The sequence below is a fragment of the Rhinatrema bivittatum genome, chromosome 1 (assembly GCF_901001135.1).
Source record: "Rhinatrema bivittatum chromosome 1, aRhiBiv1.1, whole genome shotgun sequence".
Taxonomy (NCBI): domain Eukaryota; kingdom Metazoa; phylum Chordata; class Amphibia; order Gymnophiona; family Rhinatrematidae; genus Rhinatrema; species Rhinatrema bivittatum.
This window is the reverse complement of record NC_042615.1, coordinates 136,967,110-136,987,340: the sequence shown is the minus strand read 5'-3', so window position 1 is coordinate 136,987,340 and position 20,231 is coordinate 136,967,110. Positions and strand designations below refer to the sequence as shown.

At 43.9% G+C, this 20,231-nt stretch overlaps 1 protein-coding gene across 1 annotated transcript in view; it reads right to left on the bottom strand.

The window, feature by feature from the left end:
- Positions 1-20,231, bottom strand: part of LOC115083518 (cyclic nucleotide-binding domain-containing protein 2-like) — a 316,705-nt gene that overhangs the window by 291,595 nt on the left and 4,879 nt on the right. The window contains exon 3 of the mRNA XM_029587398.1: positions 9,514-9,625. Coding sequence (XP_029443258.1) covers positions 9,514-9,625 — 112 coding nt within the window. The remainder of the gene's footprint in view (positions 1-9,513; positions 9,626-20,231) is intronic.

Below are 20,231 nucleotides of genomic sequence, written 5' to 3'. Positions count from 1 at the left end.
TCATATGTGCCTCCTTTATATAATTTTACTACTTGTGCATATAATTCTGAGCAAATGTAGAGTTTTTTCAAGCCTCTACCATGCGCCGCAGCCACAAATAAAACTTCAACTTCAGTAACAACAAGAAAGCTTTATTAATCAATGTATCAAACAAACAATGTTCAACTAGTGAAAATTCTTGCTGGTCGCATAAATATATTACACAGCTTATACATCAGGACCAAGCAGATTTTATACCAGGGAGATTAGCTGGGGATAATATCTGTAAGCTTTTAAATCTTATGTGGGTAGCGCATTACAATAAAGCGGAAGCCCTTTTTCTATCAACTGATGCCAAAAAGGCATTCAATATGGTGCACTGGCCATTTTTGTTTGGGGTCCTGAAAAAAATTGGATTTGGATCCTACTTCTGTAATTGGCTCACTAAACTCTATGAAAAACCTAGAGCTTGTTTAAAAATAAAAGGGGGATATTCTAATCATTACACAGTGGGCAGAGGGACCAGACAAGGGTGCCCGCTATCCCCAACATTATTTGCTTTATTTCTGGAGCCATTGGCTATCCATATTTGTCTGAATAATTAAATACAAGGCTTTAAGGTGGGCAATGACTTATATAAACTTTGCCTGTTCGCCAATATTATGTTCATGGTCAGAAACCCGGATACCTCCCTAACAGGCATAGAGAAGGAAATACAGAATTTCAGTGACGCTTCCGGATTTAAAGTAAATTGGGAGAAATCTGAGATTTTCAACATTACTTGTCCCCAAGATACAGTCAACCATTTACGTCTTGCACACCCATTTAGATAGGCTACGCAAAAAATTAAATATCTGAGTATACAACTTTCCAGGCACCCTAGTGAATTATTTCAATTGAACTATACACCTTTGATCCATAAAATATTTCAAGATCTCGAAATATGGTCAAGATTGCCATTATTTTGGTTGGGGCACATAGCCACTATTAAAATGAATGTGCTTCCAAAACAGCTATACTTATTTCAGTCACTTCCTATATTGTTACCCAATAACCAGATTCAAAGATGGCAGCAGAAAATTTTTAGCTTCATTTGGAAGTGTAGACCACCCAGAGTCAGTAAACATGTATTATATCTATCTAAATCAGAGGGTGGTCTTGGGGTCCCAAATTTACACTGGTATTATGCCACTTCCCAACTGAGGCCTCTGGTACTATGGCATGATTCGAGAGACTCTAAACACTGGGCCCACATGGAGCAACACTATATGGCAGGTATGCCGCTAAAAGCTATCCCATGGCAACCAAGAAAAACATGGAGGGACTGCCCTGAAATGCTACCAACTACTAGAATGACTATGCAGATTTGGGACAGATGAAAAGGGAGATTGGTGGGTAGTAAGGACTATTATCATCTTACTAACCTTTTTCATAATAGGACCTTTATTCCATGTCTCCCAAACCGGTCCTTTGAGGCATGGAAGACCAGTGGTTTAATCTGTTTGGAACACATATGGGGGAGAGATAAATTCCTCCCCTTCTCGACATTGTGTAATGAGTGTGGTCTACCTCATAGTGAAGCTATGGTAAACAATCAGGTATATCATTTTTATAGAAGCCTCAATGTGTCTAACATACTGATATCAGGAAAGACCCTGTTTGAGGGGTTTTGCTCCACTCCCATTGTGACTAAAAAATTAATATGTATACTGTATAAGCTGCTTAATGCGCCATTATCAATTCTTCCTTCTTTTTGTAATCAGTGGTCACAGGACTTGCCTACTGCATTGGAACCGGAGGCATGGTCCAATATCTATATCCAAATCAGTAAAACTTTGGTATCTTCAAATATAGTTGAAAATGGTTATAAGCTATTATATAGGTGGTATTATACACCTGAGAGGCTATATAAGATGTCAATTACTGAATCTGGTCACTGTTGGAGAGGGTGCGGGGTGACAGGTACTTTTCTACACATGTGGTGGTCAGGGGACTGTATTACACCATTGTGGACTCACTTGCAAGATTTGGTCTCCAGTATATTAGATGAACAAGTTGAGTTATCTCTGGACTTTGCATTATTACACAATACAGAGAGAACAACTGTGAAGGCACTTCACCTGTTTTGCCTTCAAGCCTGCATTGCCACACAAATGGAGATTGCCCGCTCATGGAAATCGATGTAGGGCCCACAGCTCTCGGCTGTGTTACGGAGGCTGGATAAAGTATGTACCATGTACAAAATCACAGCAGCTAAGAGGCAAAATCTTCAATCTTTTCATAGTACATGGGACGCTTATCTGAACTGGCATGCCTCTAGAGATGGGTCCAATTAAAAGCTGGAGAGGAACCAATGGAGATTAATGAATCATCAAGACTTTTTATTGAATAACACTATATGGTTGGCACTGGGAAGGGGGTGGGTGGGCGCAACTTGGGGAATAAATATGTAACTCTTGGTGTTGTATTACTTGCAATTTGTTTTTAATGTAATGATATATTAATCACCAATAAAACTATAAATTGTAAAAAAAAACCAATGTTCAGACAGAAAGACAGAGAGGAAACCCAAGGAAGGACAAGGTTGTTATTCCTTAAGGGGCGGATTTTCAGAGCCCTGCTCGCATAAATCCGCCCAAAACCGGGCGGATTTACGCGAGCAGGGCCCTGCGCGCCGGTAAGCCTATTTTACATAGGCCTACCGGCGCGCGCAGAGCCCCGGGACTCGCGTAAGTCCCGGGGTTTTCGGAGGGGGCGTGTCGGGGGGCGTGTCGGGGGCGGTCCCGGTCATCGCGGCGTTTTCGGGGCGTGTCGGCAGCATTTTGGGGGCGGGTACGGGGCGTGGCTACGGCCCGGGGCGGTCCAGGGGCGTGGCCGCGCCCTCCGTACCCGCCCCCAGGTCGTGGCCCGGCGCGCAGGAGGCCCGCTGGCGCGCGGGGATTTACGCCTCCCGGAGGGAGGCGTAAATCCCCCGACAAAGGTAAGGGGGGGGTTTAGACAGGGCCGGGCGGGTGGGTTAGGTAGGGGAAGGGAGGGGAAGGTGAGGGGAGGGCAAAGAAAAGTTCCCTCCGAGGCCGCTCCGATTTCGGAGCGGCCTTGGAGGGAACGGGGGTAGGCTGCGCGGCTCGGCGCGCGCTGGCTATACAAAATCCATAGCCTTGCGCGCGCCGATCCAGGTTTTTAGCAGATACGCGCGGCTCCGCGCGTATCTACTAAAATCCAGCGTACTTTTGTTTGCGCCTGGAGCGCAAACAAAAGTAGGCTATTCGCGCGCCTTTTAAAATCCGCCCCTAAGGGAGCAAAAAGAGCCAAAGCACAGAATATTAGGGATGTGAATCGTTTTTTGACGATTTAAAATATCGTCCAATATATTTTAAATCGTCAAAAATCGTTAGAGCCGCGATACAATAACAATTCCCCTGATTTATCGTCAAAAAGTCGTAAATCGGGGGAGGGGAAGGGGGAGGGCGGGAAAACCGGCACACTAAAACAACCTTAAAACCCACCCCGACCCTTTAAAATAAATCCCCTACCCTCCCGAACCCCCCCAAAATGCCTTAAATTACCTGGGGTCCAGAGGAAGGGTCCCGGTGTGATCTTTTACTCTCGGACCTCCGTGCGTTGTAGAAATGGCACCGGCGCTACCTTTGACCTGTCATATGACAGGTCAAAGGTAGCGCCGGCGCCATTTTGTTTTTTTGTCCCCAGACGTCAGGAGCGTAGGAGATCGCTCCCGGACCCCCGCTGGACCCCCAGGGACTTTTGGCCAGCTTGGGGGGGCCTCCTGACCCCCACAAGACTTGTCAAAAGTCCAGCGGGGGTCCGGAACGATCTCCTACCGCGAATCGTTTTTCCGTACGGAAAAACGATTCGACTGCAGGAGGTCGTCCCGGACCCCCGCTGGACCCCCAGGGACTTTTGGCCAGCTTGGGGGGGCCTCCTGACCCCCACAAGACTTGCCAAAAGTCCAGCGGGGGTCCGGAACGATCTCCTACCGCGAATCGTTTTTCCGTACGGAAAAACGATTCGACTGCAGGAGGTCGTTCCGGACCCCCGCTGGACCCCCAGGGACTTTTGGCCAGCTTGGGGGGCCTCCTGACCCCCACAAGACTTGCCAAAAGTCCAGCGGGGGTCCGGAACGACCTCCTGCAGTCGAATCGTGTTGCCGTACGGCCGGCGCCATTTTCCGCAAAATGGCGCCGGCCGTACGGCAACACAATTCGACTGCAGGAGGTCTTCCGGACCCCCGCTGGACTTTTGGCAAGTCTTGTGGGGGTCAGGAGGCCCCCCAAAGTTGGCCAAAAGTCCCTGGGGGTCCGGAATGACCTCCTGCAGTCGAATCGTTTTTCCATACGGAAAAACAATTCGCGGTAGGAGATCGCTCCCCGACCCCCGCTGGACTTTTGGCAAGTCTTGTGGGGGTCAGGAGGCCCCCCCCCCAAGCTGGCCAAAAGTCCCTGGGGGTCCAGCGGGGGTCCGGGAGCGATCTCCTACGCTCCTGACGTCGGGGGACAAAAAAACAAAATGGCGCCGGTGCTACCTTTGACCTGTCATATGACAGGTCAAAGTTAGCGCCGGCGCCATTTCTACAACGCACGGAGGTCCGAGAGTAAAAGATCACACCGGGACCCTTCCTCTGGACCCCAGGTAATATAAGGCATTTTGGGGGGGTTCGGGAGGGTGGGGGATTTATTTTAGGGATGTTTTAGTGTGCCGGTTTTCGATTTACACGATTTACACGATATTTAAAAAACCCAAACTGCGACGATCCGATTCCCTCCCCCTCCCAGCCGAAATCGATCGTTAAGACGATCGATCACACGATTCACATCTCTACAGAATATACTGTTCCTCTAGCAATGCTGTTGCTTGTTTTTCTGAATTCAAACAAGTCTCTTTATAGTCTGCTAAACTTGGCTCACATGTACAGTGTTCTGCCTTATCACGTACACTGCCCCACCTCCCCAGGGCACCTCACAGAATGCTTATTCATTTCATATAATGTGTCTGTTCAGCATTTCTTTTTGTTCTTGTGATTTCTGCCTGGTGCCTTCTCATGTACCCCCACTCATCCTTACATGCAAACATTCAGCCTTATTTCTGCATGTGCCAGCCATTAAGCATTCAATGTTTTGTCACTTTAAACAGAAAAATATTATTCACAAAACCTCAGAAAGCATTCCATGATTAAATCAGCAGTGCATACCCACTCCCCTCTTACATCTTTAATTTTCAATATCTGATTTTGAGCTTGTTGAGCTTTTAATTTCTTCAGTAATAACTTACTGGGTTTACTGCCCATCTCAAAATAGAGTTGCTTGGTGGCATCTAATTTATATTGCACCTCATCCATTAAATGATCTATAACGCTGCCCTTTCTCTCTCCAATTCCTGTAATGCTTGGGTTAGTCCAGTTTGTTTATGCAATTGTGTTAAATCATTAATATTAGAAAATAACTTGTTTTTCTCTTCCTGTTTCTTTCTTTTCTTAACTGATGCTCAGGATATTAATTTACCTCTCAAGACTGCTTTCAGACAATCCCATATAATCTGTGTAGAGACCTTATTTGTATAATTAAATTGAAGATATTCATCTATTCCTTGTCATATTAATTTGCATATATTTTCATCTTTCAATAAAAGGTCATCTAACCTCCAATACATTTGTCCCATGTCAGATTGATTGATAGTGAATGTATAGCTAATTGGGCTGTGGTCTGACCAAGTGATATCACCGATAGTTACCATATCATGGTCCCCTGCTCAAAGGTGATTCCCAAAAAAATAATCTATTTGGGAACAAGAATTGTGGACCTCTAGGAAAAAGTTATAGTCCCTTCTAGTGGGATTATATGTTCACCAAAGATCTACTAGCTCCCATGATGCCAGAAGAGATTTTAGTTTCCTCTGATGAGCTCCTCAGTTGGCATTTGGCCTGCTAGGGCTATCCAGGGAAGAAGCAATTGTGATACTGAAGTCCCCCCTAAAATTATCTCCCCATCCAAAAAGTCAAGCAGACGTTCTCCCAATTGCATATAGAAAGTACCTTGTCATTATTAGGAGCATATGCACTGATTAAAGTTGCAATTTCAGTTCCCATCGTCACACAAATGGCAAAGTATCTGCCCACAATATCTCTTCTGATGTCTATAATATCTATATATCAATTTTTTTTTAAATAAATATAGCTACTCCCCCATGTTTCAGTTGCTTTGTATTTGAAGCATAGACCATATGTGAAAAGTGTGCATTATAAATTACTCAAGTGATCTTTTTAAGTATATTTGTTTATTTATTAAAATTTCTGAATCACTACAAGCCCCCTTTGCAAAGCCCCGGGACTTGTGCGCGTCCTGGGGCTTGCAGGGGCCTTTTAAGAGGGTTACGCATATAACTTATGCGTGTAACCCTTTTAAAATCTGGCCCAGTGCGTGTAATTATAATATACATGTCGTAAGTGATATCTTTACCTCAGGAAACTGAACTTTGAATATCCTTTTTCATGTAAAATATGTCTTCATAAATGCATATTTATTTAATTGTGTGTGGAGAGGGAAGGATTGGGAGTGGGATGCAAGGCTGTAAGATTCGCCAATGGCACCTAATACCTTTGCACCAGCCCTGGCTGCCCTGGTTCCTTGTGGGAAAGCAGGATTCCATCCAGAGCTGTGCTGCTGCTTCGGCTCAGTGGCTCTCCCCAGACTCAGCCAGGGTGCCCCCTCCCCTGGAATAGACAGGAAGAGCAGATCCTGGGTGAACCATAAAAACAGCAAATTCTGTGTGGCACACGGTCAATGCGAATGCCCTGGAGTGGTGAAGGTACAGGTGGGGGATGCATGAAGACGTGTAGGCAAGTTGCAGTCACAGAAAGGGGGGGGGGGGGGGATGAGCCAGGAGCAAGTGCCTGCGCAATACTGGGAAGGCTTCTGTCTGAGGTGGCCGGACTAAGCTCTGAGAAGGGCAACTGGCTGTGGAAATAGTGAGTCTCTTGCAGGGTAAGGATGCCAAGAAGGGGTAGGAAGGGGAAGGAGAAGGGGCTGGTGCAGAATGGGCAAGGGCTGGAAACAAACAAAAACTTTTCATAATGATGTGACAGTGCTGGAGTGAGAGCACTGTTGGGGAAATTTTAAAAGGGCCGCGCGAGTGTCCATGTGCACGCGGTTCCTGGCAAGCGCACATGGACGCACCGATTTTAGAACACGCGCGCGTCAACACGCCCATGTTATAAAATCTGCTACCCACGCGTATGTGCACACGAGTGACAATTTGCGCATGGAAGGGGGGGAGATTTTGTTTGACGCATGTGGAAGCAAGATCGGGCCTTCCCCAGTTCCCTCCCAGTCCACTACAATAAAGGAGAGGACTGGGAGGGAACTTCCCTAACCCCCTACCTATCCTTCCTCCCTCTTCCACTCTCCTCCCCAACCTCTAAAACCTTCCATAATGACCTATTTTTTATTTTTTGGCTATTTACTTGCTCTCCGGAGCAGAAGTAGGTTCCGCGCGTAGCCCCTGCCCTGTCCCCGTCCTGCCCAGACCCCACCCTCGCCCCCCCCCCTTTATAAAATCCCAGCACTTCCACGTGGCCGGGCTGCTTGAAAAATGCACTTGATGCACTCACGGCCTGGCCACACACGTATCTCCCGGGATTTGCATGCACTGGGCTTTTAAATTCGTCCCCTGTGTGAGTACATGAGCAGCAGCACAAGAGCCAGAATTAATGTGTCTGAGAGGGAAAGTGGGTGTGTGTGTCTTTGTGAAAGAAAGAAGGACACCCACATACACATTTTGTCTGCATATGAGACATTGTGTGTGTGTGTGTGGGGGGGGGTCTTTTTCGCTGACACAGCTCTTACACACGCTCTCTGACATACACACACACACACACACACACTCTTTTGCTTTCAGTGTGTGGATGTGTCTGTGTGTGTGTCAAACCCATCCACAGGCACATTCTCTCTATCAGTCACAGACAAAAGTGTGTCTGAGAGACTGTGTGTGCGCGCATGTGTCTGACACTGACTGACAGCATAGTTGTCTCATTACTTGACAACTGGTTGAAGAGTTAATTGGTTGGCAATAGACTTTAACAGTAGACCACTAATTCAGGATATATATATATATCCCTCAAGTTTGATTATTTTTCATATATATATATCATCATATATATATATATATATAATCAAACTAGTGGGAGATCCAACTGATCGCATGGATAGAAGGCGCCTGTAGCTCTATTTGCTCACCCCCTGCTCTAGGATGTCACCTACTACTTAGTTATTTAGGAAAAATGTGAAATTTATGTTGGAAAGTTTTTGCCTCAGTTTTGCCGGAACTAGGTCACCTGTTGTACCTCTCAAGAGCTGTCTTGGCTTGCTTTTGGAAGCTGTTGAAACACATGTAGCAGGGAAAGTGCACGAGGGAGCCAGATAGATACCCTTGGGGGCCAGTTTTGAAAAAAATCTCCAGGGCTGATATTTTCCTGCAATCCACCCCTGCCTGATGCATTCCTCTAAATCACCTTTCTATCCTCTGTTGTTTATCACTCAACCAGTTTCTAATCTGCTCAACCACCTTGGAGCCCACCCCCAGATTGCTCAATTTATTTATGAGCCTCCTATTCAAAAGCTTCGCTGAAATCCAAGCAGGCCCAAATTTAGGCCTAAGCAACAAAGGCAATTGCCTCTGGAACTAATTTCTCTTCCTGTGGGCTCTGGTTGCAGCAAAGTAGATGAAGAAAAACCACCAGGGAACCTAGAGCAGCCCTCTCCTGCCACAGGGTCCATTGGTGCACGAGGGCCTCTGAAGGTCCCACGCTGATTTTTCCTCATCCTCCTTTGCTGCTGCAGCCCGAGCTGTGACTTCGAGGTAAGGAAGGAGTGAGGAATGCGGGGGATGCACTAAGATGAGTATTTGGGCAGGAGAGTTCGTACCCTCCCTCTTCCTCAGGGAGGAGGAGGTAGATAACTCCCCCCTCCCCTCTTCATCTGGTCCTGAATCCAAGTAAACCACATCCAGTGCATGCCCAGAGCATATCAGTGATTAACTGCTCTCATTTCCTGAAAATTCCACTGGTCCAAATCAGGTCTAAATCATATTCCACGGTCCAAAAGAGGACTAGGATTAATACCAAATTTGTACCCCTCTCTAAATACTAAAACTTATTTTAAAATAATGCACACAAAAAAGGAAATATTACACACCCAATAAACTACTCTAAGACTTGATGACTCATGTCTAAACAACAGATTTGCTGTCCATGTGAATTAAAGAAGGCCAGAAGACCTGGATTTGATTTCTGAGCCTAGAAAAAAAAATAGAAAATCAAGCTGTGCACTTCTCATACGAGTGTCTTGACCAGTGTATCCTCATCATGTGAAACACACAGTACTCCTTACTTTCCTGATGTGTGGCGTAAGTGTTTTTCAGCAAATCCCACCCCACTCCACTTCTATTTTCTACTGTGCATTACTACTATTTTCTCTTCTGTAAAGTTAATTAACTAGCATAATCATAAACACTGCAAGTACTGACCTGTTGGTTTTTGGAGAAGCTGTTGATATTGAATAGGAGATCTGTTTTGGCACGTGTCTGCAACTTTAGATGAAATGCTGCCCATTCCATCACAGGGCTCCTTCCAATGTACCTGGAGAAAAGGGGAGGATGAGAAACTATTAGTTATAACTTATAACAATTAACAAATGCATTGTAATGGTTAGGCTAGAGGTATATTTTTGTTAATCTTTGATATTCTTAAATTTCAAACATCGTTCAATGTAACACGTTGTTCTGTATGTAAACCGGAGTGAAGGCAACTCTGCTATACCTCGGTATATAAAAAATGCTAAATAAATATTTTTATTTATTTATTTGCATTTGTTAATCATTTAACCACAGAGGCTCAACGCAATGTACAGAAAGTTTCACAAATTATACAGCGTAAAAAAAACCCCAATCTTGGATATACAACTCCTTCAAATTAAGTTTAGCTGGATTTATTCCCTTCATGAATGTTTCTCTGTTTTACTTGCAATTGAAATGTAAACTAAAAATAATGTAGCGGGGATTAGAACCCGCACAAATATTTACCCAGTGGTCATCTTGGGATTTTTGATATGGGGTTTTTTGCATATTCTGGTGTCAAAGTCAGCTGTCAAATTGTGCAAAAGCAAAGTCAATGATTTACCCTTATCCAGTCTGAGCCTGAGTTGACCCACTAAAGAGACAAATACAGCTTCCATATTAAAGCCTCATTGGAAGCCAGATTGTAAAGAGTCAAGACAACTAGACTTTTCTAGGATCATCTCCAATTGCTTAAGCACCACTTTTTCCAATTAATTATGACAAGAGAGATTTGCTACTGGTTGAGAATTTTCAACCTGGGTTATATCCAAGGTGAGTTTCTTAAGAAGAAGTTAGATCAAAGCCTATTTTAGTTCCTCCGGGAATTCAGCCTCTGTGAGAGACTTATTATCTGAGTCAGAACCTTTCCCAGTGGTTCACTGGATGCCTTAACCAAACTAGAAGGACATAGATCAAATGCACATGTAGTAGGCCAAATTTTCCTCAAAAGGTCAATGATGTTTCGGACCTGGGAGGTTCAAAATCTATCCAACTATCCAGAGACTGATCAAGGCCGAAATTGCTAACCGCTTCAGTATTTGTCACTGGACCATCTATCTGGTGTACTGATTTCATATTTTTTCTTTAAAATACTAAGCAAAATCTCTGCAAAGCAGCAAAAAGCATAAGGTACCAAAATGTCTTAAAAAAGGGATTTACTAACCCTCTTACCATGGAAAACAGTTCCCTTGACATATTCTGATCACAGTCAATTTTGGCCTGAAAATAAGTATGATTAGCTTCTAAATAAAGTAAACTTATAGACCTTAATCTGGGCAGGAAAATTAGTTTTATCTACCTTTGTCTGGGATCTTAATATGCGCCTCTCCAAACACTTATTACAGTGTTTCATTTTACTAAGCTCTTTTTCAAACCATGAAGGCAATTTAGTCAGAGTTATGTGGATTTTTCAAATGTATGAGTATCATAAATATTTGATAAAGCTCGGTTCCAGGTTTTTGTTTTTTTTTATCAACTCAGATAGAGAAGAACTTGACAAAGACATATCATTTATCTTACAACCAAAAGTGAGAGGATCAATCTTAGGCCAGAACTTGTTAAAGTTCTCCTTCCTAGACTTTACAGATAAGGTAAGGAATTCTGTAATTTTAAATTTAATTTAAAAATGATCCAACAAATCCATAGAAGAAACTCCACTTTAGAGATAAACAAATCTAAATTTAGCTGCAAAGAAATTTTAATAAAGTGATATGATAGATAATGTGATATACGGTTATATTGATAGTGCTCCTGCTGAAGATGTTGGCTGCTATGCACACAATATGATACCAGTAAGGTGACAGGTTTCAACCTATTCCTTTGGTACTATGTGAAAATCTGAATCTAAGCCTGAAGAAAAATCCTGATCCACAATATTACCAGTTACATCAGTGGGGGAGGAAACTGATTGCCTAAAATCTAAGCCAACATTGATATTAAAAAGGCCTCAGACCTACCCACATCTGGATGATTCGCATGGATGTTGAAATCCTCAGGACTACCAACCTGGGGAATTCCATCATACAAAAGAAAGTTAGCTCTACACATTCTAACAGAGCTGATATTAACACCTCTGGAGGACAATAAAAAACACAAAACGCTAAGGGATTCTTCTTCCCCAAAAATGTCAGAATAAACACAATCCCATTCAAAACTCCAAGACTTGTCATGATTTTGCCTGTTACATAGCCCCCCTGCTAGCAGAGATCATCAGGGAGGTTTGCTCACTGTCACTCTAGCTGCCTCCCTGCTGATCACATGACATGGCAGCTCCAGGCCTATTTAGCCCAACCTTTCCAAACACTCCCTGCCTCTTCATCAAGGTAACTCAGCTCCTTGACCTGGTCATCCATGCTTTCCTTGCCTTGTGGACTTCCAGGCCTTCCTGCCTTGTTCAGTGGCCTTTTTGGCCTTCCTGTTCTACTTTGTGACCTTTGGGCCTTCTAAGTTCACCTAGCCCAGCCTTGTGCCCTGTTTGGGTCTTGTTGTTTATCGCTGCTTGTCATAATTCAGTCCATATTCAGTCCTTGTCTAGTCTTGTCTTATCCAGTCCAGTTCTTGTCCTTTCTTGCCCAGTCCAGTCCCGTTGCTTTGTCTTCTTCTGTCCAGCTGTGTCTCCAGTCATAGCCTATTCCTTAATTCCAGCCTGGTCTCCAGCCCTATCTGTATCCAGCTTTTGCCAGTCTCCAGTACTGTCCTTATTCCAGCTCCCAGCCTGTGTCATTTTCCAGCTAAGTCCTGCCAGCCACCAGAACCCAAGGGCTCAACCTGGAGGGGAAGTTGCTGGTACAGGCAGAAGATCCAATCTGGCCTTGCCCCAGAGTCAGCTCTGCTCCTATAGGTATAATCCCTGATCCCAGTCTGCCTGACTGTGTCAACTTTCTTTAAAAAAAAGATTACAATCCCACCCTCTTGTTTCCCTTCCCAGAGTTGGTGATAAAAGATTAATACCAGGAGGGCATGCTTACATTAATATAGACTCTTCTGAATCCATGATTTGCTCAAACAAAGAAAATCTATTTCTTGTTCAACTAAAGATCATAAATCATGGGCAGTTTATCCTGGACAGACTGAGGATTTATTAAGATAAACATAAAACATTTACAGTAAATTCTACAGAAGAAAAATCTTTCCTCATGAAGGAGCCCAAGGTACTGCTTCCTTGGATTTCTGAAATCCCAATTTAATGACGCTATACTTTACAGCAGTTGCATCCATGTAAATTAGCTTAGCTCATGCTATGTTCATACATACAAACTGTACAGCATATTCATAATGGGTTAACTGAATAGCTTAGTTGTGGTATGCAGTTCATCTGCATACTTCTCCCAGCTGCCTCAGATGACAGTCTACCCCTTTGGGCTTCCACCAACTGGCCAGAAGATGCACAACATAGCATTACTTCAGGTCATCTATTCTTCCTGATGCTAATCTTCTCCAATCTACTAATATCAAGTCTGCTGTCCCCATCCTTTATAGGCAGTACCTCACCTGCCATTCTGTCTTCTGCCCTGTACACTGCTCTTGAACTTCAAAGTTTTCTTCCTCTTAGCCAGCTATCTTCTCTCTCCCTGGCAGCATTTCATCCTCGTTGCTATTGTCACACCTCCACCTCCTTCTTCTGATCCTCTTCCTGCTCTCAGGTGGGAATATCAATCCCAATCCCAATCCTGGCCCTCCAATACAACTTTCACATCTGTGTATATCAAACCATTACCCCTCCAATTTTATCCTCCCTTCCTCTTCTTTTTCCTTCTCATGCTCTCTGAGGTAATGCCTGCTCAATTTCCAATAAATTTGCCTACATTCACGACTTCTTTATTTCTCATACTCTTCATCTTCTTGCCTTAAGACTTGACTTTCCCTTGAGGACTCCTTCTTCAGTTGCTGCTCTCTGTCATGGAGATTATCTTTTCTCTCATACATCTCACACAGTAGACCACAGTGGTTGTACTGGACTGCTCTTCTCCACCTCTTGTAGGTTTCAACCCTTCTTCCAGTTCAATTCCACTCATTTTATTCCTTTGAGGCATACGCCATTCACCTATTCACTCAACTGCTTTTCTGGACAGCTGTCATTTATTGACATCTTAATAAATCCCCCTCCTCTTTTCTCACTGACTTTGAATCCTGGCTTTCCTTCTTGAACCATCTTCACTTTCCTTTATTTTTGGGACTTTAATCTCTTATACTGATGATTCTTCTGACTCTTATAGTTCAAAACTCCTTGCCTTAACTTCCAGCTCTGCTGTGTTGCCCTATTTACAAGCATGGCCATTGCCTTAACCTAGTCCTTTCTTCCAACTGCTGTCTCTCAGACTTCTTCAAGGGACTGGAGTGCTGTTAGGCGTGGATGAGATTGAGATGCCGTCATTGATGAATATAAGGTCAAGGGTGTGGCCTGCTGAGTGTGTGGGGCTGGTAACTATTTGTGAGAAGCCGAGGTAGCTGAGTGAAGATAGTAGCATTTCGCAGTTGTTAGACTGTGGGGAGGCATCTACATGTAGATTAAAATCTCCTAGAATGATAGCTGGTTTGTTTGCGTTGATGTGGTTCGATATAAGTTCGATGATGGGGGAGGGGTTAGATTCCAGGATTCCTGGCAGAGCGTAGATAAGGCAGATTTGGAGGTGAGGTGATTTGAAAAGAGTCGCTTCAATTTTGTTGGTGGAGTTAGAAAGTTGCAAGGTGAGGCCTAATCCTTTTTTGGCCGCAAATAGAAGACCACCACCTCTTTTCTTTAGTCTGGGTATGGAGAAGATATCGTAAAGATTAGTGGGGAGTTCGTTTGTGATGACTATGTCCGTGGGTTTCAGCCATGTTTCCGTGATGGCACAGATGTCTGGACTAACTTCAACGAGGTAGTCGTTGAGGATGTGTGATTTTTTAGTGAGAGATTGGGCGTTGAAAAGAGAGAGCGTGAAGAGTGAGAGACCCAAAAGCTATGTGACTGGCGAGATCAAAATTGGTATAAGTCTCTGTTGTCGGGTGGAGGGAGTGTCGAATATTGTGGCCTGGTTTTTCCTGTTTTTCAGGTGGTATTTGATAGTTGGGATGGTGAAGGTTCGCATTTTTGTTTGAGATGAGGGGAATCTCCAGTTGAGTCGTGGAGTAGATGATAGGTAGGTGACGAGTAGGGGTGAAGGTAGCTTCCAGATAGTAGTGAGTCTACAGCTGGACCCGAGGTTGGGGAGGAGATTGCGCTATAAGAGCACTGTGTGGGACGAGTGGATTGGGGCTGCTCGGCGGGGCTGCACGAAGGGGCGCACAAGGGGCTGGCCCCTTCGGCGCGCGACGCCCGGCACACGACGCCGAGGGGAGCGGTTGGGATTTAAATCCCCTGCTTACTTCGTCTGCTGACGTGCTTCAAGCCTATCCCTGATAGGCTGCTTCATTGGGGGAGGAGCGCTGGGACGAGCCGCGTGGCCGGAGCTGGAGCCCCGGAGGTGAGTGCTGTGAGTGCTGTGAAATTTAACTAGGATGATTTAATGTGTGTGAAGCCCCTGTTTCTTCACATCTACACATATCCAAAACACTGTTAAAATGTATCGTTTCTTTCTCTATAACATCACCAAAATCAGCCTCTTTCTTTCTGAGCACAGTACCAGAAACATTCTCTCATCACATCCTGCTTAGACTACTGCAATCTGCTCCTTACAGGTCTCCTGTTGAACCTTCTCTCTCCACTACAAATCTATTCAAAATTTAGCTGCAGAACTTGTCTTTCACCAAAGTCGCTATACCCATATAAATCTTCTTCTAAAGTCACTACATTGGCTCCCTATTCATTTCTGCATACAGTTAAAGCTCCTCTTACCCACTTACAAGAGCCTTTACTTTGCAGCTCTTCACTGTCTCTCCTCTCTTATCTCTCCTTACATGCCTCCTCATGCACTCTGCTCATCGGGCAAGTCAAATCTATCTATTCATTTCTCTTCTACCACCAACTCCTCACTCTGTTCTTCCCACCTTGTTGCACCATATGATTGGAATAGACTTCTTGAATTGGTGTATCATGCTCCCTTTCTTGCCATTTTCAAATCCAGTGTAAAAAAAAACACACTTTAATGGCTGCTTTTAAATCTTAACCCCTGGTTATCCCACTTAGAGCCTTTTTGATTTTAACCATTTTCTTTAGGAATGAAATTCCCAAAGTCATTTTTGCCCTGTATGTTTGTTTTTCTTATATTTTTGTTCAGCGCTCTGTACATTGAGTAGCGCTATAGAAGTGATTATTAGTAGTAGTAGATGGAACTAAGTGGTTTACAAATTAAAAAAACATACACAATAATACAAGGTAAAAAGAAATAACACAAGGTTAAGAATATCAGGTGCATACAAATTACAATTTCAGAAAAAAGTAAAATAGTAGATTGACACAGGGTTAAATAGCCTCTCTCTTATACATCTTTGCTTCAAATCTGTCATCTGAAAGTTATTAAATGGGCTGTAACCTACCCTCTTTTATGTAACCTCATATTTCTCTTGTCTGTTTGTCTTGAATTAATTGTCAGCTCCAGGTACCAAGGATTGTCTCTTATGTGTATCAATACAGTGCTGTGCATGGCTAATGGCACTTCAGAAATTTATAAGTAGTAGTTTTAGAAATATTTGAAATGGAATTGTTGATCTCAGTCCCATTTCTGGGGACAGTTTTTCCTACCACACTTAATCCACCAACAAATTTTGGCAGTAACTGGCACACCTGTCAGCAGTTGTTGCAGAGAGGCCAAAGATTGCACTTGTATGGAGACTGAATTACCTTCTGAACCTCAGAGGGAATCCCTCTAGAACAGAGTCGGCATATTAGTAAATCAATGTGAGAAAGTGTGCATCACCATTTTGGGGGACTGGTGGGGTGTGCATATGCAAATCAGCACACAAGCGCACCCCACCAGCCACTGAGCAGAGTAGGTGCACAACCCACAATGGATGCACAACCCCTGCCATACACGAGATGAAACAGGACTGCAAGGAGGCTGACCTGCAATAGTGAGTCATGGGATAGCTGACTGGAAGGAGCCGGGGAGACGGATAGGAGGGGGAGAAGGGGAGAAATGCTTGGGTCAGGTTTTAAGAACTGAAATTGCTACAATCGAGCTGGGGGGTAAATATCCTGGGCAGAGGTGATGCGTCAGATCATGTTGGGGGTCAGGCTGGGGAAGGGGAAAGTGAGTAGTGGAGTCAGTCTAGTGGAGTCAGTCAGTGTGTGCTGGAGTTGAGCTAGGGAGGAGGGATTGAGAATCTGCTGAGGCTGGGCCATGAGGGGGGCGAAAGTGGCAGAGGTCAAGCTGAGAAGGGAGAGTCAGAACGTGCAGGGGTTGGGAGTGCGCTGGGGTCAAGCTGGGGAGAGGGGACAGGAATCAGAGGACTGGTATCTGGCTGCAGAGGGGGAAAGGAGTATGCGGAGGCTGGGCTGGTGAGAAGGAGAGGGGGGATGGGAGACCAAGGGCTGGGCTTGGTAGGGGGAAGAGAGGGACCTGAGTTTGGGCTACAAAGTGGAGGGTCAGGGGTATGGTGAGGTTGGGTTAGTGAAGGAGGACATGAGTGCTGGGTTCAGGCTGGTGAGGGGAGAAGGAAGTACTGGTGTTGGGCTGGGGAAGGGGATCGGAGTGTGCTGGGGTCAGGCTGTGGAGTGGAAGGGAGACCTTGGGTCAGAGTGCATGCGGTTAGACTAAGGAGGGGCTCAGAGTGTGCTGCGGTGAACTGGGCAGGGTGAAAGCAAGTGCTGGAATCAGGCTGGGGAGGAGAGCAGCGGGTAGGGACGTCTGCAGAATTTGACCAGGTTAGAACATATTCAGAACACAAGCTAACAGAAAACACACTCCATGTTCACATCTCAACCCCCACATGCATATTCTTCACTCCTCTCCTCAGCTGGCATGGACTGAGATCCTTACTTATACAATTATAAACCACACTATAAGAAGTGGGTAAGGGACCTGGGGAGTAGATGTCAATCTGGTATGGAAAGAAAATGGATCTCTTGCATCAGCAATACCATGCCCTGAAAAAAATAAAATAAAAGCTTGCCTTGCAACATGCAGGACTATAACACACATACAGACACTCAATTATACTTTCAAAGTCTAACATGTGGACTTCATCCCGCTTTACAAATTCCCCTCCTTTTCTCATATTTACCCCTATTCTTCGGATTCTTCATTGGCTGCTGGTTAGATTCAGGATTCTTTTAAAAATATTAGCGTTAGCTTTTAGAGCTGTATGGACAAATGGCCCAAACTATTTGAGGGCGTGGCTTAATAGGCGCTCTTCAGTGTGCAATGTTAGATCAGAAGATAACCATTTAGGCAGAACAAGAAACAGATCACCTACAGGAACAGTTCTCTGGCTAGGGAACTCGAAATCTGTTTACTTACACTCAAAATCAAAATTATTTAAGTTGGTTGAAGCCTCCACGATTGGCACTACTCCTCATGAGTTTCAAACATATGCTAATTCAACCCCTTTTTGTGTCGGTTAACATGTGTCCAATATATGTGCACATATTTTTCTGTTTACAGTTCAGAAAACACTTAAAAATATCACTTTTTTTCAGCAATGGGATCTGCAACTCTTTTCTTTAATGGGCTGAAATATGTGTGACCTATTAATAACAGCATGAGATTATTGATTAGTACTAAGATATTTTCATTGGTTAGTGTTATTTGTTTTCAGGGCATATACTTACAGTAGATATCATATGTTCTGATGCATATTACTGCTGTATTTTATGGATTAGACAGTGTTTCTCTGTATACTGATGCATTTGCTCTTATAAGCAAATGGATTTTGTTTTTGCTATTGTGTTGTGTGTTTCATTATTTTAGTTTTATATAGTCTACTGCAAGCAGATCTTTGGTTCTGGAATATGCAGAATGTGAATGCCAAATTAAATTAAATCAAACTCCCTCTAAATGTTTTTGCAATTGGGAAAAGAAATGCTAGCACAGTGTAGCAAAATAAGAGGAAAGAGAGAAAACAATCAACATTTCATTACTATGGGGATTTTCAGCAAGGATACCCTATTTTTAAATATTTTCCTCTCATTTTGGTGTGCTGGTTCTTATTTTTATTTGTATGCTCTTGATCCAGTGCCTGAGCTTAGAGCTTTTATTATTTTTATTTCGTAACTTGCATTTAAGTAATAGGAACCCATCAACATCTGATCAATTAAAATCTCTCACCAGCAGCACCCACCTCTACATGGCATTCTTATACATGTCTTCAGTTAGTTTACATCCAACTATTCTGTCTGTGTTGGAGGGCTGTGGATCACAACATTATAAACAGATCTTTCATTTTTCTTCTCCACCACTTTGTACGCATCATGAACAATACAATTTACAAATCAATAAATTTAAACCATGGTGCTTTCCCTTTCCCTGTATATTCCTCATTTAATTTGCTTTTAAATTATTCATTACATAAAGTGCCACTCCTCTCCCTTTTCTACTTATCACTAGTGAGTGAAGGAATATACGGCACTAGTTAGACAGATATATTTATCCGGCTAACTAGCAGAGCCACACGCGGCTGAATATGGCCTCTTCATGTATTATATAAAATGGTTTGAACAAACAAGAATATAATCAGGAAAATCTGGTGTTAAAATTCAAAATCAGCCTCAAACCAAGGGCTTTTAGGATGGATTTGAATAAGGCCAGGGAAGGAGCATGATGCACTGTCTCAGGAAGTCTATTCTAGGCATATGGTACAGCAAGGAGAAAAGTGCAGAGTTGGAAGCTGGCGATGAAGGAAAAGGGCCAGATGAGGGTGACTTACCCAATGAACAGTCAACAAGATAGAAAAAAAAGTGTGAGATCAAGGATAGGGTATCCGAAGAGGAATTCGGGGACTAGAAAAGGCTTTAAATAGTTAGTACAATCAGTGGCATTTTCTGAGGCGCTACAGGTCTATGGCAGATGGAAGAATAGGATAAGTTTCAAAATATAAATGAGGGACTGAGACATAAAACAAGAGTTTAACTTCACTGACGAACTGGGCTCCATCTAACACAGTAATGGATTTAGGACTAGACAGGAGAAAACCTGCTTCCATCTGAAAGGAGGGCCAGGATCCTTTTGTGAATAGGTTAGATCTAAACTAAGCAAAGGGGTAGGTAGGTGGAAGCAGGGAGAGCCATGGTGCTTCCTCACCTCGCTCCACCCCCCCGCCCCAACATACACATACACCTGCATACAGAGCCGTCCTTAGGGGATGGAGAGCAGAGGATGACCTCTCTGGGCCGCACACATTGGTGGGGCTCTACTCTGCCATGGTAGCCGCTTCCCCAGCACTCTAAATTCAGTATTCCAGGGCCCCAGGCCCTCCTAAGGTCAGCACTGCATGCATACATACCATACAAATTATTATATCAGATTGGTAGAGAAATCATCAAAGATGGAGAACCTGAAAATGATAGGAGAAATAATAAGCATAGGTCTGATCACATAGCAAAGGGAGTCAAAGGGGAGGAGGAGTCAGATTTGGGGGTTAAGTGCATGAAGGCTCAGTCTGGATAACAGAATCTGAGAGCGAGTGCAACTTTCTGATGAAATGTTAAACCAAGTGCCTGTCCACATTGTGGACATGAAGGAACTCAAGAGTAGAGGATGCTAATCTCAGCA